Source organism: Panulirus ornatus, chromosome 53 (genome assembly GCF_036320965.1).
Source record: "Panulirus ornatus isolate Po-2019 chromosome 53, ASM3632096v1, whole genome shotgun sequence".
Classification (NCBI taxonomy): Eukaryota; Metazoa; Arthropoda; class Malacostraca; order Decapoda; family Palinuridae; genus Panulirus; species Panulirus ornatus.
Window position 1 is genome coordinate 11,193,306 of NC_092276.1, and position 26,835 is coordinate 11,220,140.

The following is a 26,835-nucleotide window of genomic DNA, read 5'->3' on the forward strand; positions in this document are numbered from 1 at the left end:
GGTAATTGTATCCCTAAAGCTGTTGTCTTTAGGTAAAGCTTAACCAGAGGGTTCCAGTGACTTGGCATTAAGAGAATCTTTGCTTTCCACGTCTTGGAAAATCCTTTGAATTAACTTGTGGCTCTGCTGAACCTCGAAGCTCTGAGATTCTAGTCTGGATGTATCACATCTCGAGAGAGCATGTCTTCAGTTCCTTTCCATTTTCCATCAAGGATGTTTGAGTGTTGATTATCTAATCTTTGTATATATATAACATACGTGTTTGCCATTTCCCGCGTTAGCGAGGTAGCAATAACAACAGAGGGCTGAGCCTTAGAGGAAATATTCTCACTTGGCCCCCCCCTTCTCTGTTCCTCCTTTTGGAAAATTAAAAGTGGGATGGGAGGATGTTCAGCCCCCCGCTCCCTCCCCTTTTAGTCGCCTTCTACAACACGCAGGGAATACGTTGGACGTATTCTTTCTCCCCCATCCCCAGGGATATATATATATATATAGATATATATATATATATATATATATATATATATATATATATATATATATATATATATATATATATATATATATATATATATTCCTATGAGTCCATGGGGAAAATGAAACACGATAAGTTCCCAAGTGCACTTTCGTGTAATAATCACATCATCAGGGGAGACACAAGAGAGAAATATAAGTCAGTTGATAAACACCGAAGAGACGCAGCTAGGACGCCATTTGGTAAACATGCGATTGTCCAAGACAGACAACAAGCGTATCATAAACTTATTATATGGACAAGAAGATGAATTGTTGATATATATATATATATATATATACATATATATGCTCCTTTTCTGCATTTGTGTAAATGTGTCTATTCCCCGAACTCTGGCGGGAAAAGGTCGGTATTCTCAGACCCAGTTTCCTGTGGCACATATTGAAGCTTTTTTTTTTGCCTCAGTCACTCGAGAAAAGAGCCACACTGAGGCGCTCGATGTTGTTGTGGTCAGCTTTTGAGAATTGTGGCTGAGATCGGCTGAAAATATATATATAAATATATATTCTCTCCTTCGATGTTTTGTAGAGGGGGTTTTTGTGGTGACCACGGGTGACCCAGATGACAAGCCACATTTCTTCAAAGCTTTGATACGCAGCTGGACAAATCACACATGTCTACGTGTTAAGGTGGGTCATCAGATGGTCGGAAATCATTTACAATACTAAGTTCCCATCGGAAACAAATTGGTGGTGAGAACGTATCCAAGTGAGGCGGTCATTGTAAAATCTTGAAGTCCACGGAACAAAAATTCTTTGACGCTTTGGAGACATTTATATACCACTTGCTTTCAGTTCTAAAGTATGAAGTAAAAAGACCCAGTTGAAATTTAGAGGAGAAAAAAATATATATCACAGGTTTCGATATACTGATGAACTAGGATAGAGAAAGGAGCGAATGAAGAGAAAATGAGAAGGTAGAGGAGGATGGGAAATTTAAGGAGAATTTGGTGAAATAAAGGAAACCTGACGAGGAGTGAAATGAATCAGAAGAGGAATTGGGACGAAGAGAGGGCAGTGGGAGCCATAATGGGGGGAAATAAGAAGAGAAAGAACACTGATGAAGCGATCATAATCATAGGAAACCTCATATTGCAGAGCAAAGGACCCCCAGCGAACAGCTCGCTCTGAGAGACAACCTACCCAGCGAACACTTCCATCCAGCGAGAATTCTTCTTGGCGAATGACCCTCCGACGAACGCTTCACTACACACACACACACACACACACACACACAGTGATGGTCGGTGTTGTCCACGGGCCACGGAATTCACTTTTTTTCCCGGCCACTGATTTCTCGTAGCTGGAGAACAGATTGGAAATTTCATTCATTGTTTTCACGCCAGGTGAATCCCCCCATTTAACAACGTGCGTGCGTGTGCACGCGCCTTACCTCAGAAACAAGCGAAAATAGGAAAGAGATTGAAGCGAAAAAAAAAACAAAACAACCTCGCTTCTTTACCGAAACAGAAAACGGTATGTCGGAGGGGGAGGGGAAAAAAAAAGAGGAGAAAAGGAAAGTATTTGGAAATGTGTCGTGTTTTTTTCCGGTAGAGAAATTTGCCTGACATTTATAGAAGTGAACCCTGGTAATGGCTCCGGGGCTCTTACCTGCCTTCCTATCTCCGTTTTCTTTTTCTTCAGAATCCATTCCCCGTTTTCTTTTCTTAAGTATCTATTCCCGTTTTTCTTTTTCTTAAAGATTTATCTGTATTTTCTTTTTTTAAGAATCTCTCTCTGTTTTCCTTTTTCTTAAGAATCTCTCTCCGTTTTCCTTTTCTTTAAGAATCTATCTCCGTTTTCTTTATCTTAAGACTCTCTCTCTCTCTCTCTCTCTCTCTCTCTCTCTCTCCGTTTTCTTTAAGACTCTCTCTCTCTCGCTCTCTCTCCGTTTTCTTTTTCTCAAGAATCTCCCTCCGTTTTCCCTTCCTCAAGAACCATATACACAATTCTTGGAAAATTCGTACCAATGATATATCCAGAACGTAAGTTGGTCTTCCAAACACCCTTAACCATCTACTCCCATAACAGACATGAGAACATGAATGGGTTAATCTGTTCTCCACAGAGGGTAGAAGAACAATTGGGCTGTATAACAGGTGCTTGGTGCTGTATAACAGGTGCAAGGTGTTCGAATCCCGAGTGTTATGCACAGAAAAGCGATCGAGCAATTCATATCGGAAAGATTCGTGCGTGTGACGTCAATAGTGACGTCAGACAAAGTTATGATGACATCATTTGGCATCTCCTCAGTGCGTGTGATTCGTGCATGTGACGTCAATAGTGACGTCAAACAAAAAGGGATGATGACATCATTTGGCATCTCCTTAGTGGGTGGAGATCCCACACGATATAAGATAGTAAGTGACCAATTAATGATAAGAGATGAAAAGGGGATATATCTATCGTGACTCGATATCAAAAAGGGATATATCTATCGTGACTCGATATAAAAAGGGATATATCTATCGTGACTCGATATAGAAATGGATATATCTATCGTGACTCGATATATAAAGGGATATATCTATCGTGACTCGATATATAAAGGGATATATCTATCGTGACTCGATATAAAAAGGGGATATATCTATCGTGACTCGATATAAAAAGGGATATATCTCTATCGTGACTCGATATAGCAAACATCCTATACTTTAAGTCATAGATGATATAGCAGATGTAACTGTATGGGTCATAATTCAGTGTCAAAGGCCCCATCACTCAGCTCTATCAGGCTGGGTGAGGTATCGGATGACTGGCGCATGCGTAGTTACATGACATTAAGACATGCGATAACCATGACCATCTGGTAGGCTTTCATTTGTAGTGTAATTACACATGAATTATGGTGTCTCGCAATGACTAAATTACATATTTTGAATTTCATTCCGTCGCGCATTAGGTACATTCTCTCATGATTTAATGATATAACGTAGTGCCCCTGTATTTATATGTGATAAAGGCAACTATAAGATATTGATTATTTTCTTCTATCAATTGATAATTTTTTGGGGTAATTACGCCAACTTTGCAGATATCAAAAGAGATATCTTTTCTTTTTGGTCTATTATCTATGGCTATCAGTACTTCACACGGCTCCTGGTCATAAAGGAATAAGCCAGCTTCGACACAGGAGCGATAGAGATAAGACAGTTCAGCAATTGCAGTTCCTCGATCGATGTTCTTCTGTCATCTATGACACGGTATTCGATCCAGTAAATGAGTAAATACAGCGAATTTTGGTATCTGGAAATACCTCCGTTGGCGTCTGTTTTAATCGGAGAACATGAAAAAAGCTCAACTTGAATCGAAGTGGTCCTAGTTACTATCTCTTCGCTGTATATCAACTGACTGTTATGTTCTTTTCTTGTGTCTCCCCTGATGATGTGATTATTACACGAAAGTGCTCTTGGGAACTTATCGTGTTTCATTTCCCCATGGACTCATCGGAAAATATATATACATATATATATATATATATATATATATATATATATATATATATATATATATATATATATATATATATATATATATATATATATATATAAAGTCCCCAAGATGGCAGAGCAGAATGAAAACAGGGCCAGAGTCTGGGATGTCGTTAATTAAAAGATATCGCCCCGAGACAGAAAGTCCAACAATGGACAGAATTCCTGAGCCGTCTCAAGCAAAGACAAAAAAGACATATAAACATTTTCCCCGTGGAATGGCAGCATAGCAAGCACAGTCGGAAACGTCAAGGACAATAAGGTTTTCCTTCGTCAGTAGTGTATGGGACTCCGAACTGGAGGCCTCCTTATGAAGAAGCCCATTTCGGCCCATCCTTCCCGCTGCGCCCAACCCTAAGCTAATAGTCTCTGGGAGTCTCAGTCGTCTTTTCTCATAGCATGAACGTCTTCATGTTGTAAATAACATTTAGGCTTCATATTTTCTCCTTATTTCCTGCCTTGAGGGGTCTCTTTTATTTTCACATGAGGCTCTGTCTGCGCTTTGGAAGTTGACCACGTCCATCGGACGTTAACCATAGACCATAAAGTGCAGTGGTGTTAAGTGTGTGTTTCCAGGCTATTGGCGATAGGTTACAGGACAACTGGAATAGTATAGGCATCTATTGTCTTCGTTGAGGGAGCTGCATCGCATACATGAAGGATCGAATCCCCCCACCCCCCTCCCGGCAGCATCGGTACGAAGGAATGGAAAAGGGAATTGAACCCAACGTAGTAATATAACCGGAGAGGTAGAGAGAGTTTGATACCCCAAGTGCCAGACTCTTGTAACTAGCCTTCGTTTTGTCGAAGGAATGGAACAGGGAATTGAGCCCAACGTAGTAATATTACCGGAGAGGTAGAGAGAGTTTGATACCCCAAGGGCCAGACTTTTGTAACTAGCCTTCGTTTCGTCCACGGGCATGGGACAGTATGATGAATTCATAAAAGGACCAAGAAGAGAACAAGTCGGCCCTCTGACACTTCTCAGAGCTTTTAAGGATCCATACAACACAGCATTCTTTTGGTGAAGGGAGCCTTTTGCGACAGTACACCTGCTTAATGTGCAACTGACAACCAAGCCAGACACGTATGATGTCAAGAGAATGCTATAACGTACAGGCGGGTCTTCCATGTTATGTAGAGAGGATTAAGCTCACATGGGGAAATACCGTGTCCCGATTTCCCGTTCTAACACTGTATAAATCTAGATCAGTTCTACGTCTTCCTTATATAAACACTGTATAAACCTATCATTCATTCTAATCTCAGTTATCTATGGACGGAAAAGAGACAGAGAATGAGTTAAAGACGGGGTTATAATCGACTAGGCTGGAGGGATTGTCACTACAAAAGAATTCTTGATTTACCGCCATGTGTGCGTTCGAGGTCTGTGATGCGAAGCTACTGTATGTGTGTTCCATACAGGGCCAGATGTGCATAGAATTATGTATTAACTGCGAACCTGTTTACAGTCATAACCCGACTTACGAAAATACCGACAGATATCGTATGAGAGACGTGAATGACATTAAAAGTGATCCTGATATTAAAATCTCATAATTGTAATGTAATTAAGGTCATTAGCGTAATTCTCTTTCCCTAAGCTATCATTTATTACTTCCTAAACTTGTTGCAAAGAACCACCCTGTGCGATCGTATCTGAACTAGTTACATTTCTTGTTTTTGTTTATGAAAAGTGAGATGATAGTTATGCGGAGAGGCAGACGTAATATATCCATTTCTGTATATCGTTATGATATATTCATATAGCGAAATGCGCGAACAAGAGAGTTAAGAAAGTGAGACAGTTTACGAAAAGTTGAGCTGACTTCACTCGCTCGAAATTCTTTTCAAAATCTACTAAGCCTCGCCCTGAAAATGATAAAATATATGAGAAAAAATTAGAAACAAAAAATTACTTGAGCTGTGTAATCTGTTATATCTACATGATGAGAGAGAGAGAGAGAGAGAGAGAGAGAGAGAGAGAGAGAGAGAGAGAGAGAGAGAAGAGAGGCTGTAGACTGCAGACAGACAGACAGACAGACAGACAGACAGACAGACAGAATCACAGTGAGGATAAGGTCATAGCTCCAACTGAAACTAGAATTAAGGAAATACAAACGTTAGGTTACAGCAGAAGGTACAGAAAGAACATCAGGAGCCACGGGGGGAACGTATTGCGTGTTGGACTATATCCAGTGAACGTAAAGATCATGAACCTAAGAGAACACGGGGCATGTAAGATAACATTAGACCCGTCAGCCTCTGAGATCTAATGCAGTGTGGTTCCATCTTCACTACAATTTACCATCATCTTCACTACGGAGTGGGAGACAGACGCCATCAAAGGCCATCTTCGCTACACCCCTGGAGAGCAATAGCCTTTTGAGCTGACCCCTTCGCCTCCTCCTCCTCCTAACGTGTCAGGTCAGACGCATTTTCACTGCACCTAAGGTTCTATTTGAGGGCCCCCCTTGGGAAAGACCATCTCCATTTGCACTGAAGACCACCCCCTTTCCTTATTGGCCTCTTGGAAAGACCATCTCCATTTGCGCTGACGGACGGGGCCCTCCTCTCTCACAGGCCATCTTTACTACGCTCTCTCGACATCAGAGTCCTTTGATCTGACTGTGATAAGAGACGTCAAAGGCTGCCGAGCCTAAGAGACTAATTGTCGCAGGAAAAAAAAAAAAAAGAGGACAAAAAAAAAATGAGAGGAACATTGTAAGACAAAAAAAAAATCTTGTTTCCCTATAACGGAGGGAAATATAATTAGGGTATAGACCATCATTTCCCTCAGGAGGATATGCAGATGTTAAGGAAATTAAGACAGAAGGTTGAATAATTGCTCAGTGTGAGATGTAGTAAGTTGAAAGTGAACGTTTTGAGTGGTTCAGAGTTGGGGGGGAATGAAGAGAGTTCAAGGTGAATTGGAGAAGGTGCAGACTGAACGCGTGTGGATACATACGTAATCACTGTGATAAGAAAATGCATATTTGAACGCGTGGGGGAAATCTTAAACGTTGAGGAAGTACACAGTGAACGTAATGATGTTCATAGAAGAAATTTTAAGTAATCCCTAAACTGACAAATGTAAGAGTGAACATGAGAAGAACGACCAAAGTGAACATGAACAGAAGGTATGAAATAACTGAATGTGTGAGGAAACTCCAAGTGAACGTATCAAAAAAAGAAGGCAGCTACTTAATAAACGTGTAAAAAAGTAGGCAGGTACTTAATGAACGTGTAAAAAAGGAGGCAGGTACTTAGTGAACTTGCCAAAAAGTGGGCAGGTACTTAATGAACTTGTAAAAAAGTAGACAGGTACTTAATGAGCGTGTAAAAAAGTAGACAGGTACTTAATGAGCGTGTAAAAAGTAGACAGGTACTTAATGAGCGTGTGAAAAGTAGACATGTACTTAATGAGCGTGTAAAAGAAAAAGCAAAGTTAACAGGAAGTCTGTGAGAAGTTCCGAGATGGTATGGGGTGGACTGAACGTAGAAGGGAAAGTTCAGAGATGGTGGAGGGTGGACTAAACTTATGGGAAAGTTCAGAATGAACGTGTTCAGAGATGGTAGAGGGTGGACTGAACGTATGAGAGTATCATAATTTGGTCATATCATGAGAGAGAGAGAGAGAGAGAGAGAGAGAGAGAGAGAGAGAGAGAGAGAGAGAGAGAGAGAGGATAAGAAAATATGTTTTTTGAACTAATATCAAGACAGCTTTTGTTTTCTTCTCCCCCGCGAGGCAAAGGAACGAAGGAGACGGGTCGACAGCGATGCAAATTAGGGTAATGTGTGAGGGAGGAGGAGATGTGTGTGTGTGTGTGTGTGTGTGTGTGTGTGTGTGTGTGTGTGTGTGTGTGTGTGTGCTCGCAAGGGAGGTTCGTGAGGGGGCAAGAAATTGTGATCCGGCATAAACTTTAAAAAGAACAAAGTTTTCGAGAGAGAGAGAGAGAGAGAGAGAGAGAGAGAGAGAGAGAGAGAGAGAGAGAGGAGAGAGAGAGAGAGAGAGAGAGAGAGAGAACGGAGAGACAAGCAGAGACAGAGACAGAGAGAGATAGACACAGAGAAAGAGAGAGAAGACAGGCAGACTCAGACAGAAACAGAGACAGAGACAGACCGACACACACACAAAGAAACAGAGATAGACAGACAGAATAGACAGACAGACAGACAGACAGACAGACAGACAGACACACACACACACACACACACACACACACACACACACACACACACACAGTGAAACAGAGAGAGAGAGAGAGAGAGAGAGAGAGAGAGAGAGAGAGAGAGAGGGGCAGAACAAATAGACAGATAGAAATTGGATATTGCAAACTGAAACTCAGACAGATTCTCTTCATCGTGTCACAGATATAACAGAAAGAGAGACGGAACATATCGTTGTCGAAAGCCGAAATTTGCAAGAAGGGCCTTCTGTCAGCAGATCCGCTTGCAATATGGTCCATACGGTGCTATACTGTTCAGAAAGAGGGAGGGTGGGGGGAAAAGAAGGATAAACTTGGGTAACATTTGTTCATATGGAATGAGTGACCTTCCCTCTTGTGAAAGAAAATGCTTCACAAGATTTAAAATACTGCGCATCCGTAAAACCACTTTTGAAAATAACTTTAAAAACCGAAAAAAAAATGGGACATTTAAAAACTTTCTTTTCATGTTCAGTTCTCTTGTCTCCTCTCCTGGCCGGAAAAAGAAGAGAGACGATTGTAGCGTGATGTGAGTAAGACTGGCAAAAAAGAAAAGAACTGTGTTTATGTATATATATATATATATATGTATATAGAGGAAGTGGTTTGAAGTGGTTTGGGCACATGGAGAGGATGAGTGAGGAAAGATTGACCAAGAGGATATATGTGTCGGAGGTGGAGGGAACAAGGAGAAGAGGGAGACCAAATTGGAGGTGGAAAGATGGAGTGAAAAAGATTTTGTGTGATCGGGGCCTGAACATGCAGGAGGGTGAAAGGAGGGCAAGGAATAGAGTGAATTGGAGCGATGTGGTATACCGGGGTTGACGTGCTGTCAGTGGATTGAATCAAGGCATGTGAAGCGTCTGGGGTAAGCCATGGAAAGCTGTGTAGGTATGTATATTTGCGTGTGTGGACGTATGTATATACATGTGTATGGGGGGGGTTGGGCCATTTCTTTCGTCTGTTTCCTTGCGCTACCTCGCAAACGCGGGAGACAGCGACAAAGTATAATAAAAAAAAAATAATATATAGAGGAGACAGGATGGGTCTTGCTAGCGTTTTCTAAATTGCTTCGCATGGGGGCACTCAATCATACAGAGAGACGTCTTTCCCTAAGATGAATGATGCATGACTGAATTCTACAGTATTTCAACTGGATTAACGGGAACGTGATAGATGCATGAACAACACGTTTTCTTTTCTTTTTTTTTTCTTCCTCTGACTTCTTTTCTTTCCCTTTTTTTTCTTCCTCTGACGTCTTTTCTTTCCTTTTTTTTTCTTCCTCTGACTTCTTTTCTTTCCTTTTTTTTCACCCCTTCCTCCTCCTCCTCGTCCTCCTCCCATGATCAACACATTTTTTTGCCCCCCACCACACCTTTACGTCATGGAGAATACGTCTCCTCTCTCTCTCTCTCTGTCTCTCTCTCTCTCTCTCTCTCTCTCTCTCTCTCTCTCTCTCTCTCTCTCTCTCTCTCTCTCTCTCTCTCTCCCCTTCCTCAGGAGGAAGCTTAAAGCTGAAGCTGTGAAGGGCAGCTCGTTGTTGTTACTACACTTTACACAGATTCAGACACACACACACACACACACACACACACACACACACACACACACACACACACACACACACCATTTTCAGGTTCAGGTACTTACTTTACAGCGTCTTAAATCACTTATAAAATTTCCATCGCGTACTTTCGATCACTTAAATCTACTTAAATGTCTATTTGTAGTGTCGACACAGTCCTTCACTGTAATCAAGATTAAAAAAAATGACTATAAATGATAATTGGTTGTAAGTGGCAGACCTTTCTCTTATATACAACTCCTTCAACAACTTTAGTAGTTGAACTGCTTTGTTAGAGATGGTTATTCAGTTGTATTTGAACGCTTTAAGGTGATGTGACGCTTTAAGGTTCATGTGACGCTGCAAGGTTATGTGACGCTGTAAGATCATGTGACGCTCTATGGTTATATGACGTTTCAAGGCGTTGTGATGTTAGAAGGTGGTGTAGCTCCAACGGGCGTTATGACGCTATATGTGACGCTATATGTGACGTTTCAAAGGCGTTGTGACGCTATGAGATTATGATGTGACGTGTCAAGGCGGTATCAGGCTACAAGGTGACGTAACTCTACAAAGTGACGCTATCAGGCTACAAGGTGACGCTACAGGTTGACGCTACAGGCAGAGTGAAAACCTACCCTACCATTAACCAATTTTCCACACATGACAAACTTTCTCTCGACAAACTTAATCTAACAAAATTATCAATTTTTTTCTTTCACTTCCCTTAAAAACTTTTAGTTATTGACCCTTCATATAGTCAATACAAGGCAAGATTCATCATCTCTTCCTTTTTTCTCCCATCATCATTTGCGATTTGAAATTACGCCAGAGGAGTGAGCGCACACACACACACACACACACACACACACACACACACACACACACACACACACACATGGTTGTAAACCTACAATAGGAGTTGTGTATAACAGTGTACATAGCGAGCGAAGCTTGTAAGAGGTTGTAAAACAATCTTCCTCCTCCTCCTCCTCCTCCCTCACCATCCCAGTCCAGCGAGGGTCGAGCCAAGCCACCAAGGGGGACTGTGCGTTGATGTGTTCGTTTGAGTCGTCCAGCTGAGGGAAAAAAAATTATCAAATTACTCCCGAAAAAAAAGGGGAGATTAAATTACTCCCCCATAAAACAGGGTGGTGAGGAGGGGCCATCATTTTGGTACAGAGGCGCGGGGGAAGACGACCTCCTCCTCCTCCTTTTCCGCCACCTCCTCTCTCACTCCGACAGACAGACGACCTCCCTCCCTCCTTCTCACTCCCACAGACGACCTTCCTCCTTCTCCCTCATTCCTACAGACGACCTCCCGCCCTCCCTCTCACTCCCACAGGCGACTTCCTCCTTCCCTCCCTCACTCCCACGGACGACCTCAGTTCTTCACTCCCACAGACGGCCTCCTTCCCTCCCTCCGTCTCTCTCCCACAGACGACTTCCTCCCTCCCTCACTCACTCCCACAGACAAACCCCCTCTCTCACTCCCACAGGCGACTTCCCTCCATCCCACAGACGACCTCCTTCCATCCCTCTCCTACACTCCCACAGACAACCTCCTTCTCTCACTCCACAGACGACCTCCTCCATCCTACAGACGACCTCCCTCCCTCCCACACACAGGTCGTACTAACCCAACTGCCGCTGCTGCTACCAGGCAACGACCCTGTAATTCGACTTCCTCTCGTGTTTTACAGTCTCGACCTAATATTCCCATTGGCTAGGGAGGTTCTGGCAGGCATTACACAGCATTATCTCAGAGGGGAAGAATTGCCAGACTCTAACATCTCTGGACGGGTCCCAGACTGGCGATAGGGAAGTGTTGGAGTGAGGTTGGCGCAACTCGTTTCCACACCTGGTTGTAAATTGCTGAGGGGCAAAATGAGATGCGCCACTCCTCTTCCTCTTTTTTTTTGCACTTTACTCGTGTGTGTGTGTGTGTGTGTGTGTGTGTGTCCAGGGGCTGGTGAAGGAGAATAGAGAGAGAGCTAAGAATGAGAGAGAGGAAGAGGTGATAAATGGCAGGAAAGAAGAGATACACTAGGAAAGAGGTTAAAGATGAGAGAAACCATCAATAAAAGGATATGAAAATGGGGATTATCATCCAAGTAATACTGCCTGGTTCTATTTACACCATAGGGAAACGATCTCATAGAATTCTTCGTAAGAAAGAAGGAAAATGTTTTCATAAGTCTCTGTAGCCATTGGAGTGGCGAGGAGGCGTAAAGACACACCCCATTAGGAGATGCAGACCTGCTGGAAATGCTAGCGAAGTGCAGTGCACAAACCCAGACATTATTCGGAGTAAATAGAGCAGTCGGAGCGATATATTTCGTTGACACTGATCGTCCATCACGCTATATCTTGTTGCCCATCCTAGCAGGAAGAGCTGGGGCGCTCCATGTAGCCCTTCAACTCCTCACCATTTTGGCATTTCCCATCTGCACATGATCAGGCGCTGACGACGCAGTGCGTTAGGGCTGGAAAGAAGAGATGTTGCATATGTGTTCTTAATGATGGTGGATACATGGAATAATATCGGCAAGTTTTCAATGTAAAAGGGGAATTAAGATGTTTCTTAGACGGATGATATGGTTGAACGGGTTCTATCGACGCTGTGGGATTTCGTCCAGTGCCGTACGACAGTTTGGGTTGCATGGCAGCAGGCGGCTGTCTATACCTGGACGGTGGGTGCCGGCTAAGCGGTAGAGCCAGACGTACGATGAAAGCCGATATATCATGAGGGCCCGACATGATATATCATAAACACACACACACACACACACACACACACACACACACACACACACACACACACACACAGAGGACGAAGACTGTGCAAATGAAAGTGCAATGGAAGCCATATCTCTCAGTACAGAGAGAGAGAGAGAGAGAGAGAGAGAGAGACAGATCCGTTAGTGAACATGACGGTTGGATCTAATGATTAGAATTCTCACCTTACACGCCAGTTGGCAGGGTTCGATTCCCATGTGGAAGGAGACTTAAGGATCTTCTGTCTTTTTTTTTTCATACGATGATTCTCCGTTTTGACGTGGCATGTCTTCTTCTTAAGCAGATTTGGGTGAAAAGAGCATTATCATTATCATGTTTCATCATCATCATCATCATCATCATGACAATGATGATGAAAAAAGAAAGAAAAGAATAATAATAATAATAATAATAATAACAATAATAATAATAATGATAATAATAATAATAATAAGAAGAAGAAGAAGAAGGAGGAGGAGGAGGAGGAGAAATAAGAAGACGAAGAAGTAAAAAAGAAAGAAAAGGGACAGGGGATTAAGAATACTTCTCACGTATTCCCTGCGTGTCGTAGAAGGCGACTAAAAGGGGAGGGAGCGGGAGGCTGGAAATCCTCCCCTCTCGTTTTTTTTTAATTTTCCAAAAGAAGGAACAGAGGGGGGCCAGGTGAGGATATTCCACAAAGGCCCAGTCCTCTGTTCTTAAACGCTACCTCGCTAGCGCGGAAAATGGCGAATAGTTTAAAAGAAAGAAAAGAATAATGATAATAATAATAATAATAATGATAATAATAATAATAATAATAATAATAATAATAATAATAACAATAATAATAATAATAATAATAATAATAATAATAATAATAAGAAGAAGAAGAAGAAGGAGGAGGAGGAGGAGGAAGAGGAGAAATAAGAAGACGAAGAAGTAAAAAAGAAAGAAAAGGGAAGACATTTCCATGAACAGCTAAAACTCCTTCAATCCTACACTAGAGATCTCCTGGTGCAAGCACCTCCTCCTCCTCCATACATCCTCTTCATACGAGTGTATAATCTCCTTTATATGACACAGACATGTAAGAGATACGTCTCTCACGCTCAGACAATTTTGCAATCTGGGGAGACGTCAAGAATGAGAGACATCTCAAGGGGCGGACCTTGTGAGAGAGAGAGAGAGAGAGAGAGAGAGAGAGAGAGAGAGAGAGAGAGAGAGAGAGAGAGAGAGAGAGAGAGAGACCCCACCACCCACCCACCCACCTCCGACCACCTCACCTTACGGTGAATGGTCCTTCAGAGCGACCTGGAGGTGTGTGCTTGTCTCTCTCGACACGACTCGCCGCGTCAGTGGATGTTTTGTTCGGCCTGAGCGACGGAAGCCACTCATGGGGCGCCGAGGAGGATGTAGGTAGAGTGGTGGTGTTGGTGGGGTGTGGGGTAGGCCAGTAGTGGTTGGGTGGTGTGTTGGATTGTGGTGTAGGCCAGTCCACTGATACTAAAACTGGTCTGTTTTGGAGTGGGTGATCTAGGGAAGGTAAAGACGGTGTATAAGCTTCTTAGATCCACATTGCCTTGTAGATTGGGTCCGTCTGTTGCTTGTAATGCCAATGTCTTGCTTGTATATCAAGCACAGAGAGGGAGTAGCTCTTTCATACAAGTGCTTGAGACAAGGTTTGGTCAAAAGGCTTGGGTACGAAGGAGTTCTCACCACTAAAGATGCATTCATGCCGATAGGGTCGTAGGATTACGTCTTGTTAAGGGTTTGTATATACGTGAGAGATGGAGGGATTGTATGTCTGTGGACTGAATGACTGCAGCCAAGCGAGTGGGAGTTCGGTGTGGGAGGAGGGAAAAAGTGAAAGATGTATAACCTGGTTGAAAGTAGAGAGAGAGAGAGAGAGAGAGAGAGAGAGAGAGAGAGAGAGAGAGAGAGAGAGAGAGAGAGAGGCAGAGGCAAAAAGGATCGTACGTCATACCTCTAGCCTGGAAAGAAAATGGGAAAGATTTACACTGTTTTGCCAGACAGGTGACACGTCTCAGTCAACCCTACAATGACCACGTACGTATAGATGGAAAAACCTCTTACAAGATGATTCCCTCAAGGGTTTCGAACCTACATATAGCAGTGTGACGTCTTGTGTATTCATTCTTTCGATTTCAACACTGTTCCGGATCATTAAGGCCGACACAGCTTCACATTTGGAACCATCAGTGGAGAAATACCTTGGAAAGACCTTGATCAGGTGTCCAAGATAATTCTAAGACAATTACACTCCCACACTACACATATGCTAACAGCCCAGTAACGATCTCAAAGCGTCTATTGTATAGTCAGTAGACTCTTATAACTAGAAGAGTTAAAACGTCAATACATATAAAGTTCATGTACATACAGAGCTTAGTATTGTGGCTCGGGAATTAGATATATTCACTAGATTGCTTCAACCATCTAGACTTCCCCTCTCTCCCTCTCTCCTATTTCTTATACCTTTAAGACCGAACGCGAGTGAGAGAAGGCTGCGAGAGACAACGAAGCTGGAGACTCATCCCCTGAAGTGGCCCTTGGTGGGAAATAAGCCCCTAGTCGCCCTATCGCGACAGAGATGTCACTTACCACACCAGTGCTAAACCTTCTGTCGCTGCCAAGCACCTATTGCAGCATTTGGCGTGTTGTTAGCCCGTTAAACTTGTTCTAATTGTAATCGCCTGTCCAATTAAGGCGTAATGTGTTGTCGCAGATGGAAACATCTGCTTGTGTACCCTAGCCTTCGCCTTTAGCCGACTGCTCACGCGTAGGTATAGTGAGGGAGTGTTGATGGCTCATTGATTCCCCAAAGGATCACCGAATGAAAGGGAGAGATTAACAGAGGTTCGAGAATCAGTCCCATGAAGACGTGAATGGAAGCCTGTGATGTTCTCCTTTGACGTTTGGTCGGAGGTTGTGATGAGGCTGTTGCTCGAGCGGGTGTGCAGGCCAACGCTCTACCTGCCACTAAATAGGTTCATGAAGGTGTAAATGTCATGGTGTCTCGTAAGTCAGAAGGTGTACGGGGTGTAGATAGTTGTATACGGTGTGATTATCGTCACCATACGAGTGTATAGGTTAGAACATCAATTCATTGTTTTGAAATACGTCTATTAGGCATTTGTAGCGTTGTAGGAATTAGGTATGCCCCAGAGAATGGACGAGAAAGTAGAACTCGTACATGACTAGGGATGTAGGGTTTCAGAAGGGAGTATGTCTAATGGAGTGGCGATTTGACTCATTTGCTGAAGCGATTGTTTAACACTTGTCGTATAATTTCGATGAGTGTATGTTTCAGGTCCACTGTTGTTGCCCTTGTTCGGGATTCGGAGAGTATGAAAAAAAATTATTCGTACACGTCTTAAGAATTTCCTTCCCATCGTCTGCCAGAAAGCGTTTTCACCAAACCATTCTGTTATTCCCATTTTTTTGTCCAGGTATTTTCCAGCCAGATATAAACCTTGCCTGAGGTATGCTCTGTCAAGTGAGGTAAAATATTAACTTGCCTCATCTCATTTTTTTCTCTAAGGATAATTAATACACGAGTTAAGAGAGAACGGGGGAGAAAAATGCTTTATATTCTTGGTTGTCTTGTTTTAATTCTTTGCGTGTGGAGAGGAGTTCATTTGCTCGTGTGGTGTCTGTGTTGGTGTGGCTTTCCAAAAATAGGTGATAAGGTCATCAGAATATTTTTGAAGGGGTTGCGCCTTGTACATAGGAAACGTGAGGATATGATTTAATTCTATATATCAAACCTTTCTTTATCCTCGACGCATTCCTAACACACCCACACACACACACACACACACACACACATACACACACACACACACACACACACACACACACACACACACACACACATACTCATACACATATCTTTGTAGTGTAGTGGTTAGCATCACTGACCAGCCTGGGATCGGACCCGCACCGGTTCGAATCTTGGGTTCGACAGGGAGCCTACACCCAACCCAGGTGTTCACCCTCCCCTTGGGCCTGTCCTAGGCTGATGTGTGTGTGTGTGTGTGTGTGTGTGTGTGTGTGTGTTTGTGTGTGTACATATATAAGAGTGAAGTCATTATACATATATAAGGGAAGGTTAAAAGACGAGGCAACACGTAAATATACCCTTTTCAAACTCCGTCCAGGAAGAATTCATAATGCTAGTGAGACACAGGCGAGCAAGTCAAAAATTTTGGAGATGGAATCTAGGATATTAAGGGCGTGCTGCACAAGGTTCTGTTACGGTGAGAATAATACAGCTTCCTCATAAGTTGGGCCATGGAGTCGACTCATCCCAACCTTAATGAGAAACTGTGGCGAAAATGAGTGACTATGGCTTTCTTCGGGGTAAATCCCGTAGGATATTGCCGGTGTGAGGTATTCAGTGCCTGTGTCCAAACTCTTTTCTTTTCTTTTTTTCTCTGAGAGAGAGAGAGAGAGAGAGAGAGAGAGAGAGAGAGAGAGAGAGAGAGAGAGAGAGAGAGAGAGAGAGACTCTCTGACAGCTAGTCATTTCAAGTGTGATTTCGTGTTTGCGTTATCTATTTTTCTTCCTCACCTTTGTCATAGTTTCAATACCACTCTCCTGGCACTCAACTTTACCTTTTTCTTCCTCTCGGTCTCGTAAGAAGTAAGTATACCACGGTGTCATTTCCCCCCCCTCTCAAAAAAAGATAAAAACACTTCTTATTTCAGTAATGGATACAAATATTCCCAGTGATTCCCCAGAGACCTGAGGGTGTAAACATTTTCGTGTGTGTGTGTGTGTGTGTGTGTATGTGTGTGTGTGTGTGTGTGTGTGCGTGTGTGTGTGTGTGTGTTTAACGACATTAGGTCAGGTTCCCTGGGCTACTTAACTCAGAGAGACGGGTGTTGACACTCCATCTCACTTGGTAAAGGTGATGGATCCAGGCAGGCACAGGTCGAGCAAGAAAAGGAGGAGAAGGAGGAGGAGGAAGAGGCCAGCAAGCAGGCCCAGGTCAAGCTAGAGGAGGAGGAGGAGGAGGAGGAAAAGGCCTTCAAGCTACCTAACTAGGCGACCAACTGGCTAAGCAGAATCATGGATGATGTTCCTCTCGACCCACATAAATGCGCTGGTCCATCGGAAGCGCGTAGATGTCACCCAAGGGCTGAACTCTATGTCAGACAATGGGTGGGAGAAGGTGAGGTGGTGAGGTGGTGTGGCGGTTGGTTCGATCCTTCAGCGCCCCCGTCCCCACCATATCTGGCCAAGCGTATGGGGTTTGGAAGTGCTCATGCTGAGTGTGTGGTGATGAGTGGAGTGGTGATAAGTGATGGAGAGAGAGAGAGAGAGAGAGAGAGAGAGAGAGAGGGAGAGAGAGAGACGGACAGATGGACAGAGTACCGTCCATCTCCTTTAAAAGCCATGATGAACACCTATTCGTTGACTGTCTTCCTGGTACGTGAGGTCTGTACAATGTTATATATATATATATATATTTTTTTTTTTTTTTTTTTTTTTTTTTTACTTTGTCGCTGTCTCCCGCGTTAGCGAGGTAGCGCAAGGAAACAGACGAAAGAAATGGCCCAACCCCCCCCCCCCATACACATGTACATACACACGTCCACACACGCAAATATACATACCTACACAGCTTTCCATGGTTTACCCCGGACGCTTCACATGCCTTGATTCAATCCACTGACAGCACGTCAACCCCTGTATACCACATCGCTCCACTTCACTCTATATATATATATATATATATATATAATAACTCTTTATACTAGCTTACTCTCTAGTAATTACTAAATATGTCAGAAACTATTTAGACCTTCATCTGATTACACAATGATAATTAGGGAACCAAAGAAATTTTCATCATATTCAGGTAAGCAGAGAAATTAGTCATTCAAAAGAAAAACAACATAGGAAGTTAACATGATGCATTCACTTAACTGGATAATCTATGTAGAGTTCAAAGTTAAGCATTTCAGTATTTTATGCATATCTAAAAAGCTAAAAGGAAAAACACTCCTCTTTCAAGTTACATTAGGGGAGTTTTCATCCTTATCTAAAAAGCAAAAATGAAAAGCACTCCTCTGTCAAGGTACATTAGGGGAGTTTTCCTTGCTCTCCACTAACAGCTCAAATCAACTGCATTTCCAGTTATCAGATGCGACCAATCTCGCGTTGACCAGGGTTGTTCTAGTTCTCTTTTAGAGGTCTTATATACCAACGTTGGATCACGACGTTCCAAGTTGTCTTCGAGGAAAAAAGACTCGCGAGTTTATATTGAAAACAGTCCATTAAACGCAGAGGCAATGCGAGTTCTACCTTCACGAGGGCAAATTATGATCTGGTGTCCCACAAAATAAAAAAATATTGCAGTTTGCATTCTATATTCTCTCTCTCTCTCTCTCTCTCTCTCTCTCTCTCTCTCTCTCTCTCTCTCTCTCTCTCTCTCTCTCTCTCTCTCTCTCTCTCTATTTTAATGCGAAGTTTGCATTCTATATTCTCTCTCTCTCTCTCTCTCTCTCTCTCTCTCTCTCTCTCTCTCTCTCTCTCTCTCTCTCTCTCTCTCTCTCTCTCTCTCTCTCTCTCTCTCTATTTTAATGCGAACGATCTAAGCAATAATCTCTTGAAATATCAAGCCTAAGATTATGCTGTGGAAAAGTCCCTCTGATAAATTGAGATTAATCGCTAAGTATTATTCCCATTTCGACTTTAGGATTAATCGCTTTTTGAGCAGCAACATCATCTAATTCCAGAGGGATGGCCGGAGGATTATTAGGTTGAAGTGATTATATGGCCTCGTGTGATATGGCCATATTCATGATGGGGCATTGGTTGTACAATGACTATTTCAATCCCAATGTGGATCGATGCTACACTGGTTTGTGTATAAAAAGGGTTGAGCTTGTCTGGTTAAAGGACTAGATGCTCTTAAAGTTCAGTGGAGAACCTTGCTTCTCATCAGGTCTGGTGATTATACACAAGACTTGGGGTCTCTTTTGATTACCCATTGGTCAAAGAGTTTGGCGTAAGACACTAATGGGACTTATTATTAGCCAATCATCTATCGAAGTTATGATTCCTGTTCGACACAGACCTCTCCATCTTGGAAATTCTAACAACAACCTTTTTATGACATTTCTGGGACTTCAAGATTGGGATATTTCAGCTTCATTAATCATGTCCGAAGACTTCCGCATTCGAGAGACAAAAGAGGAAAATGATTTCAGCTCTTCCCACGAGGACGGGAGAACCGAAAGCAATTATTCATAGAGACGTGTCCTCTTCCTCAGCTGGCTAGAATGTGCCCTCGACCAGGCCAAGACACAACAATGTTGTATTATGTTGTGCCAACGGATATAAATCTCTGTTGTGATGAGGTTCATTCAGTGAGGAAGGAATGAAGGAAGGAAGGAAGGAAGGAAGGGAGGAGGAGGGAGGGTAGGTATATACATATAACAGTAGGAGTCGTATGTGTCTGTGTTGCAATATACCAGCAGTCAAGGGCCAAAACCAGGGGTGACCTGGATGTCAGGTGTATAGCATCATAGTGGGGATTGCGACTCGCTTTTTCGGGGATTTTGCGACGATATACACACCATTTAAGAATAGAAAACTATTATATATATATTATTTATTCTTATATATTTATTATACTTTACAGCCGTCTCCCGCGTTAGCGAGGTAGCGCAAGGAAACAGACAAGGAATGGCCCAACCCACCCACATACACATATATACATAAACGCCCACACACACGCACTTATAAATACATATGCATTTCAACGTATACATACTTATACACACACACACAGACATATACATATATACACATGTACATATCCATACTAGCTGCCTTCATCCATTTACGTCGCCACCCCACCACACACGAAATAGGTTCCTCTATGATATTTACATTATCTGGATCTCTTTGTTAAGTGTTAGAACACATTATTTGCTGTCCTTATTCACTTGTTGATTTACCCCTCTGCCGAGCATAGTGTGTGAGATAAATGACTAGTTCTCTGAAGATTATCAATTCTTGAATGAATTCCCATTATGCATGTTCTTTCCTTAACAATTTTTAAGGACCATTTACAGTTTTCTATTTGTATAAGCCTTCGTGTTGACCTGATCCAATCAGACTTCTATTTTCATTTTCTTGAGGACGATAACCAAGGAAGAAATGTTTGTGAACTGCATTCCGTTATCCCAGCTTTGCATGGCGTATGATTTCTGTGCCTATGGAAGTTCAAAATTTATTTTCATGTAATCATACATTTAGTTTCTCTTCGTGAATTATGGTTATTTTTCATGTTTCTGGAATTTTAGATATTTTGTTTTTAATTCCGGGTGATTCATTGTATTTTTCAGGGTTGCGTGATGATTGAGTTATAGACTTTTCTTTGTTATATTGTTTTACATATTGGTGTAGATTCTGTCGCTTCTGTTGCTAAATCACGACCATTTCAGAATCTATTTCGAGGGACAATATCAAAAATTAGTAGTTCTATTTCCTTCTGTTGCATGATTCAGTGTTTATTGTTAAGCGTTTTCAATTTCTGTTTTCAAATCATTTGGTTTAGTTTTCCTGATCAAATGCAACGGAAAATGGTATGACATTTTTCGATTATTACCCTCGTATATCTTGGATATTAGTAACAAAATGGTTTAGGTCTCTGATCCATGTTCCTATCTCTCTTTAAGTGACTGTTGCCTTCTTCTCTCTCTCTCTTTGGACAGATGAGGAGCCCCGGGCGATGCACCACGACGGAGGAGCAACCAATAGTCGCCACCATATGTCCGTCCTACTGCTGAGCCTCCTGCTGCCTCACACCTTAAGATGATAACACTCACACGTACCACCTACTCCTCCTCCTCCTTCTCCCACCAGCCGCCACCACGATGGGACAGATTGTGATCATCTACATCTACTTTCCACATCATCACAATCTCCTACATCTACGTTCCACACCTATTCCTCCTTCTCCCACCAGCCACGAAGAAGAGACAGGTTCTGATCTACATCTACGTTCCACGCCTCCTCCTCATCCCGCCAGCCACCACGAAGAGACAGATTGTGATCATCTGCATCTACTTTCCACATCATCACAATCTCCTACATCTACGTTCCACACCTACTCCTCCTTCTCCCACAAGCCACCACAAAGAGACAGGTTCTGATCTCCTATATCTACGTTCCACACCTCCTCCTCCTCCCACCAGGCACCACGATGGGACAGATTGTGATCATCTGCATCTACTTTCCACATCATCACAATCTCCTACATCTACGTTCCACACCTACTCTTCCTTCTCCCACCAGCCACCACGAAGAGACAGGTTCTGATCTCCTACATCTACGTTCCACGCCTCCTCCTCCTCCCTCCAGCCACCACGAAGAGACAGATTCTGATCTCCTACATCTACGTTCCATCCCTTTACTTAAGTCCTTTGTCTCTATATTCTAGAGAGTTTGTGAGTGAGGAAACGGATTGTTTTGTACCCAAACTTCCTTATCTCGTTGCCCTCCCCCCACACACCCCAGTGCAGAGACGTTGAGGGATGCTGTGAAGTAATGTGGCCCCATTCTTACGTTTTATACCACAACTACGACAAATGTGTTTTGCTTTTTCTTTCCCCTCTTTCGGCTGGGCTACACTCTCAAACAATAACCCTGGCAGCTGCTCCATCACAGCCAGGGTGGGGCTTGAGCACTCCATTACACGAGATGAACGTCTTTGCAGCTGCCGCCACAGCCTTATCCATCCTCCTTTTGGCATTTACTGTATACCTGAACCGCATACAGAGACCACAACACTAAAGGGGGTAGACACGAAGCTTCAAGGGATTGGAGGGGCGTCCCATACCCTTCGTTATCTAGCCATAGCGTTTCTGGGCAACCTGTTCTATCTTCCCGCCGCCACTACTGCGTTGGAGCAAGTGATGGCTAGTTCCACACTCCCCGACCTTGGGGAAAAGTCTTTGATCTTTCTTCAGGTGAGAGAATATGTGAGAACTCCTTGTGTACTCTCAGCACTCGTGCGTCATCAAGGCAAAGCCTTCGCGGATTGATAAGAGTCAAATGATGGCGTCTTACTATTGACAACTTATCTTTACACTGACCTACAACTGGGGAAAGCAACATTGCACCGATCTTCAATAGGGGAGGGCAAGTAAAGGTATAAATGATTTTCTGACGGACATTTCATCTGTCCTATCTAATGAGCCGAGTGGATGGATGTGAGACAATGGGGCTATCTCCAACCTCCTCTTTGATTAAGTCCACTTTTCTTGGGTGATATACCCAAATAAGTGAACTATGCTCAATGATAAATGCAATATCGACGTAATACCTCAGTCCTTCTCTTGGGATCCTATGGACTGGGTGATGAGTAGCACCCAAAAAATATGCAGAGGAAAGAGTGTTTGTTTCTTTCGTTGCCCAGTGATCCCTCCCTTCACACAGCCTAACTCGTCCTTGTTTCATTCACTCGCCTCTGTGACTCACAGCTCACTCAACCTCCCTCCCTCACTCTCAGTGCACACAGTGTCCTTACGCCTCCTCAATTAGCTTGTCCCCAAGCTACACAGACCACCGGTACCCAGCCAGATCTTAACATGTCCTCAACTTCAAATTTGGTCTCCCCCCACTCCCAACCCACTCACCACCCACTCACCATCCACTTTGTCCTCAGATCCTAGACCATTCGTCCTCCACTTACCTACTTGCCCATCATACAATAATAAACAGACTGGATCATTAGCATAAACCTTACATTCTAAGAATATGATTTTTCCATCTCATCTCCACGACTCAAACCATTTGATACGTTGCCAGGAGGAACATATACAGCAAAATGGTCTCGTGTGATTTTGTACATACGATGCAACCAGGGCTAGTACGAAAAGTACTCATGTACACGTTGTAATAGCCATCTGTAGTGTACACTTACCTTGTCTATGGCATAAAAGACTGAAAAAAATAAAATAAAATGACCAATGCTCATAGACTCAAGATTTCTTAGACGAATGGCCATAACTTGATGTTATTTTCACCATATATATATATACTGTCTGTCGATTGTGTAGAGATATACATATAAATATATATATATATATATACATTGGTGTTCCTCCCAGATTAGAATGTTGTCGATATGTTTCACCTGAGCAATTGCCAAGAACTTTCTACCACAAGATGTGTATGTATGATTGATGAAGACGAACAGTTTCAACCATTATTATCTTGCTATGTCGTATGAATGGATTTTAATAAACATTCATAGACAGACTGAGTATGATTCCCATGAGACTGTCACACGACCTCAGGCTTGCTATGGAAATGTACACTGCTGAGGAAATGTACACTGAGAGAATAAATTCCTTTGTTTGCCTCTATATGAATACTTGCTTCCAGGATCCCTTTTAAGGAAAATGTTTCGGTGCTGTGGAGGTCTTTTTCCATAAGCTCCGACACCTCCAAGACTGCGCTACTTCCAGTAGCAGGGTAAGCTATATATGTATATATAAATACTCTTTTGGAGTAAAGTGTTCTATAATGAGACTATACTCCTAGTGATACTGTCTTTTCAAAGGTGCCTCTTCACTCGCAGAGTCCAGTAACGTGTGTGTGTGTGTGTGTGTGTGTGTTACCGGCCATCTCATAAATCAGGCATTTCATCAAATGACTAAATCGCCAAAGTTAAGTTGGGCACATAACTTTCTAGTTAAAAGCCTTTAATAAATGGATGAATAATTTTTTAAGGGGTATGTCTTTACAGACTGGTTTAGTGTCATCGTTTTCAGCGGGACCTATGAACCTGGTTGAGTCTTCCCAGAATACTGGCGAGCTGCTGGTAAACAGGAAACGAGCAACAAACAAGCCAGCGGCCAATTGTAGGCTTAACAAACGAACCAGTATTGGAGGATACATTACGAAATCATAGTCTACATAAACATATGGAAGGGGTAAAGAGTTTGAGAAGATGTAAGTGATACCTAGAGTGTAATTAATGATATACAGTTCCCATCTGGTCGTTTGATTGTTAAGGACCCGCGAACGGTCGTTAGCCGCCCCGAACGATGCGCCGTGCTGGCGTTAGCTGGGGTGTGAACCACTGCTGCTGTGAGTAGTCGGTGATGGTGTGTTGTGTGGTGAAGATACATACTGTCCAAGCGTCGCATTGGCCTCGTCTTGTGCCAGTGTTGTACCCAAAACACTCCCTCTCTCTCTCTCTCTCTCTCTCTCTCTCTCTCTCTCTCTCTCTCTCTCTCTCTCTCTCTCTCTCTCTCTCTCTCTCTCTCTCTATCTATCTATCTATCTATCTATCTGTCTATCTATCTATCTCTTGTCTTTTTGGCCTTTACATCATTCTTCAGATACCCTACAGCAAAGAAATGGCGCACTCGGAATTCTTTCGTAGTGGTGATACACTTAGAAAAGAACTTTAGGGTAAAACCACTGGGGAAGAAAAAAAAAGAGAGAGGCCTTGATCTATCCAAGAACCAAATACGAAGAGGATGGACGAGCTTAGGTCATAGAGCGACGAGCGAGATCCCCGGCAACAAGAGGTAAGTTTATGTTGTACTTCTCTACGTTACGTAGAGTACACTGTAGTGCCATTACGCCCCGTACATTTGTCAGTGGTTTAGGCCCAGGGCAGGAGTGTGTAATGTCGGGGGGGCTGGGTGGAGGAGGAGGAGGAAGTGGATGTGCAGGGGGTGAGAGAGAGAGAGAGAGAGAGAGAGAGAGAGAGAGAGAGAGAGAGAGAGAGAAGAGAGAGAGAGGAAGGAAGGGAGGAGGAGGAGGAGAGGATATAGGGTTCAGGAAGAAGCCAGGAGAGAGAGAGAGAGAGAGAGAGAGAGAGAGAGAGAGAGAGAGAGAGAGAGAGAGAGAGAGAGAGAGAGGAGGTTATCAGAGAGGCAGGAGTGAGTAGAGAAGGGAGGGAGAGGAAGAGGTTGTGGAGGTCAGAGAGGCAGGACTGTGTAGGAGGTCATAGGTCAGAAAGGAGTGGTGTGTAGAGGAGAGAGAGAGAGAGAGAGAGAGAGAGAGAGAGAGAGAGAGAGAGAGAGAGAGAGAGAGAGAGAGAGAGAGGAAGGGATAGAGATATTTTAGAGGTCAGGCAGGCAGGAGGTCATAGAAGGATTGGTAGATAATAAAGTGTGGAGAAACTTCTGAGAGGGGAAAAACCTGCCTGTAGAAGGGTACTTACCTGCAGAATGTTACTGCCTGCAAAAGGGTACTGCCTGTAGAAGGGTACTGCCTGTAGAAGGCTACTACCTGCAGAAGGGTACTGCCTGCAGAAGGGTACTACCTGCAGAAGGGTACTTACCTGCAGAAGGGTACTGCCTGCAGAAGGGTACTGCCTGCAGAAGGGTACTGCTTGCAGAAGGGTACTGCCTGCAGAAGGGTACTACCTGCAGAGGGGTACTTACCTGCAGAAGGGCTACGAAGACCAAAGCTAAAGAATGATAAGGTATTCCAATAAGGCCCTCAGTGATGTAGTTGAGCACAGTCGCGCTCTTTGCAGTTGAAGTCTCATGTTGAGAGAAGAGAAGAAAGGTAAGGGGGATACAACACGATGATTCATAGATCCCATTTATCATCCCGTGTTGAACTGTATATGCAACTAGATTATATGTGAAGGTTTAACCTTTATAAATGTGTTTTATGTGCCTTATTTTTTTTATATATTTTGTGTAAGATTGTGAAGGTTTAACCTTTATAAATGTGTTTTATGTGCCTTATTTTTTTTATATATTTTGTGTAAGACTGTGAAGGTTTAACCTTTATAAATGTGTTTTGTGGGCCTTATTTCTTGTAAATATTTTGTGTAAGACTGTGAAGGTTTAACCTTTATAAATGTTTTATGTGCCTTATTTTTTATATATTTTGTGTAAGATTGTGAAGGTTTAACCTTTATAAATGTGTTTTATGTGCCTTATTTTTTTATATATTTTGTGTAAGATTTTGAAGGTTTATAAATGTGTTTTATGTGCCTTATTTTTTATATATTTTGTGTAAGATTTTGAAGGTTTATAAATGTGTTTTAGGGGCCTTATTCTTTTATGTATTTTGTGTAAGATTGTGAAGGTTTAACCTTTATAAATGTGTTTTATGTGCCTTATTTTTTATATATTTGGTGTAAGATTGTGAAGGTTTAACCTTTATGATGTGATTTTAGTGCCTTAAATTTTATATATATATATATTCTGTGTCAATAAGTCATCTTATTGAGCTCTGTTATATGCCGGTGTGTTTA

The 26,835-nt window shown here is 42.7% G+C and overlaps 1 protein-coding gene across 5 annotated transcripts in view; it reads left to right on the plus strand.

The window, feature by feature from the left end:
• The window catches only part of LOC139765235 (protogenin A-like), a 140,580-nt gene extending 116,631 nt beyond the window's left edge, over positions 1-23,949 (plus strand). For all 5 annotated transcript variants that reach the window (XM_071692574.1, XM_071692571.1, XM_071692570.1 and 2 more), the window contains exon 8: positions 21,314-23,949. In XM_071692574.1, coding sequence (XP_071548675.1) covers positions 21,314-21,417 — 104 coding nt within the window. In that variant the 3' untranslated portion in view covers positions 21,418-23,949. The remainder of the gene's footprint in view (positions 1-21,313) is intronic.
• The last annotated feature ends 2,886 nt before the right edge of the window (positions 23,950-26,835 follow it).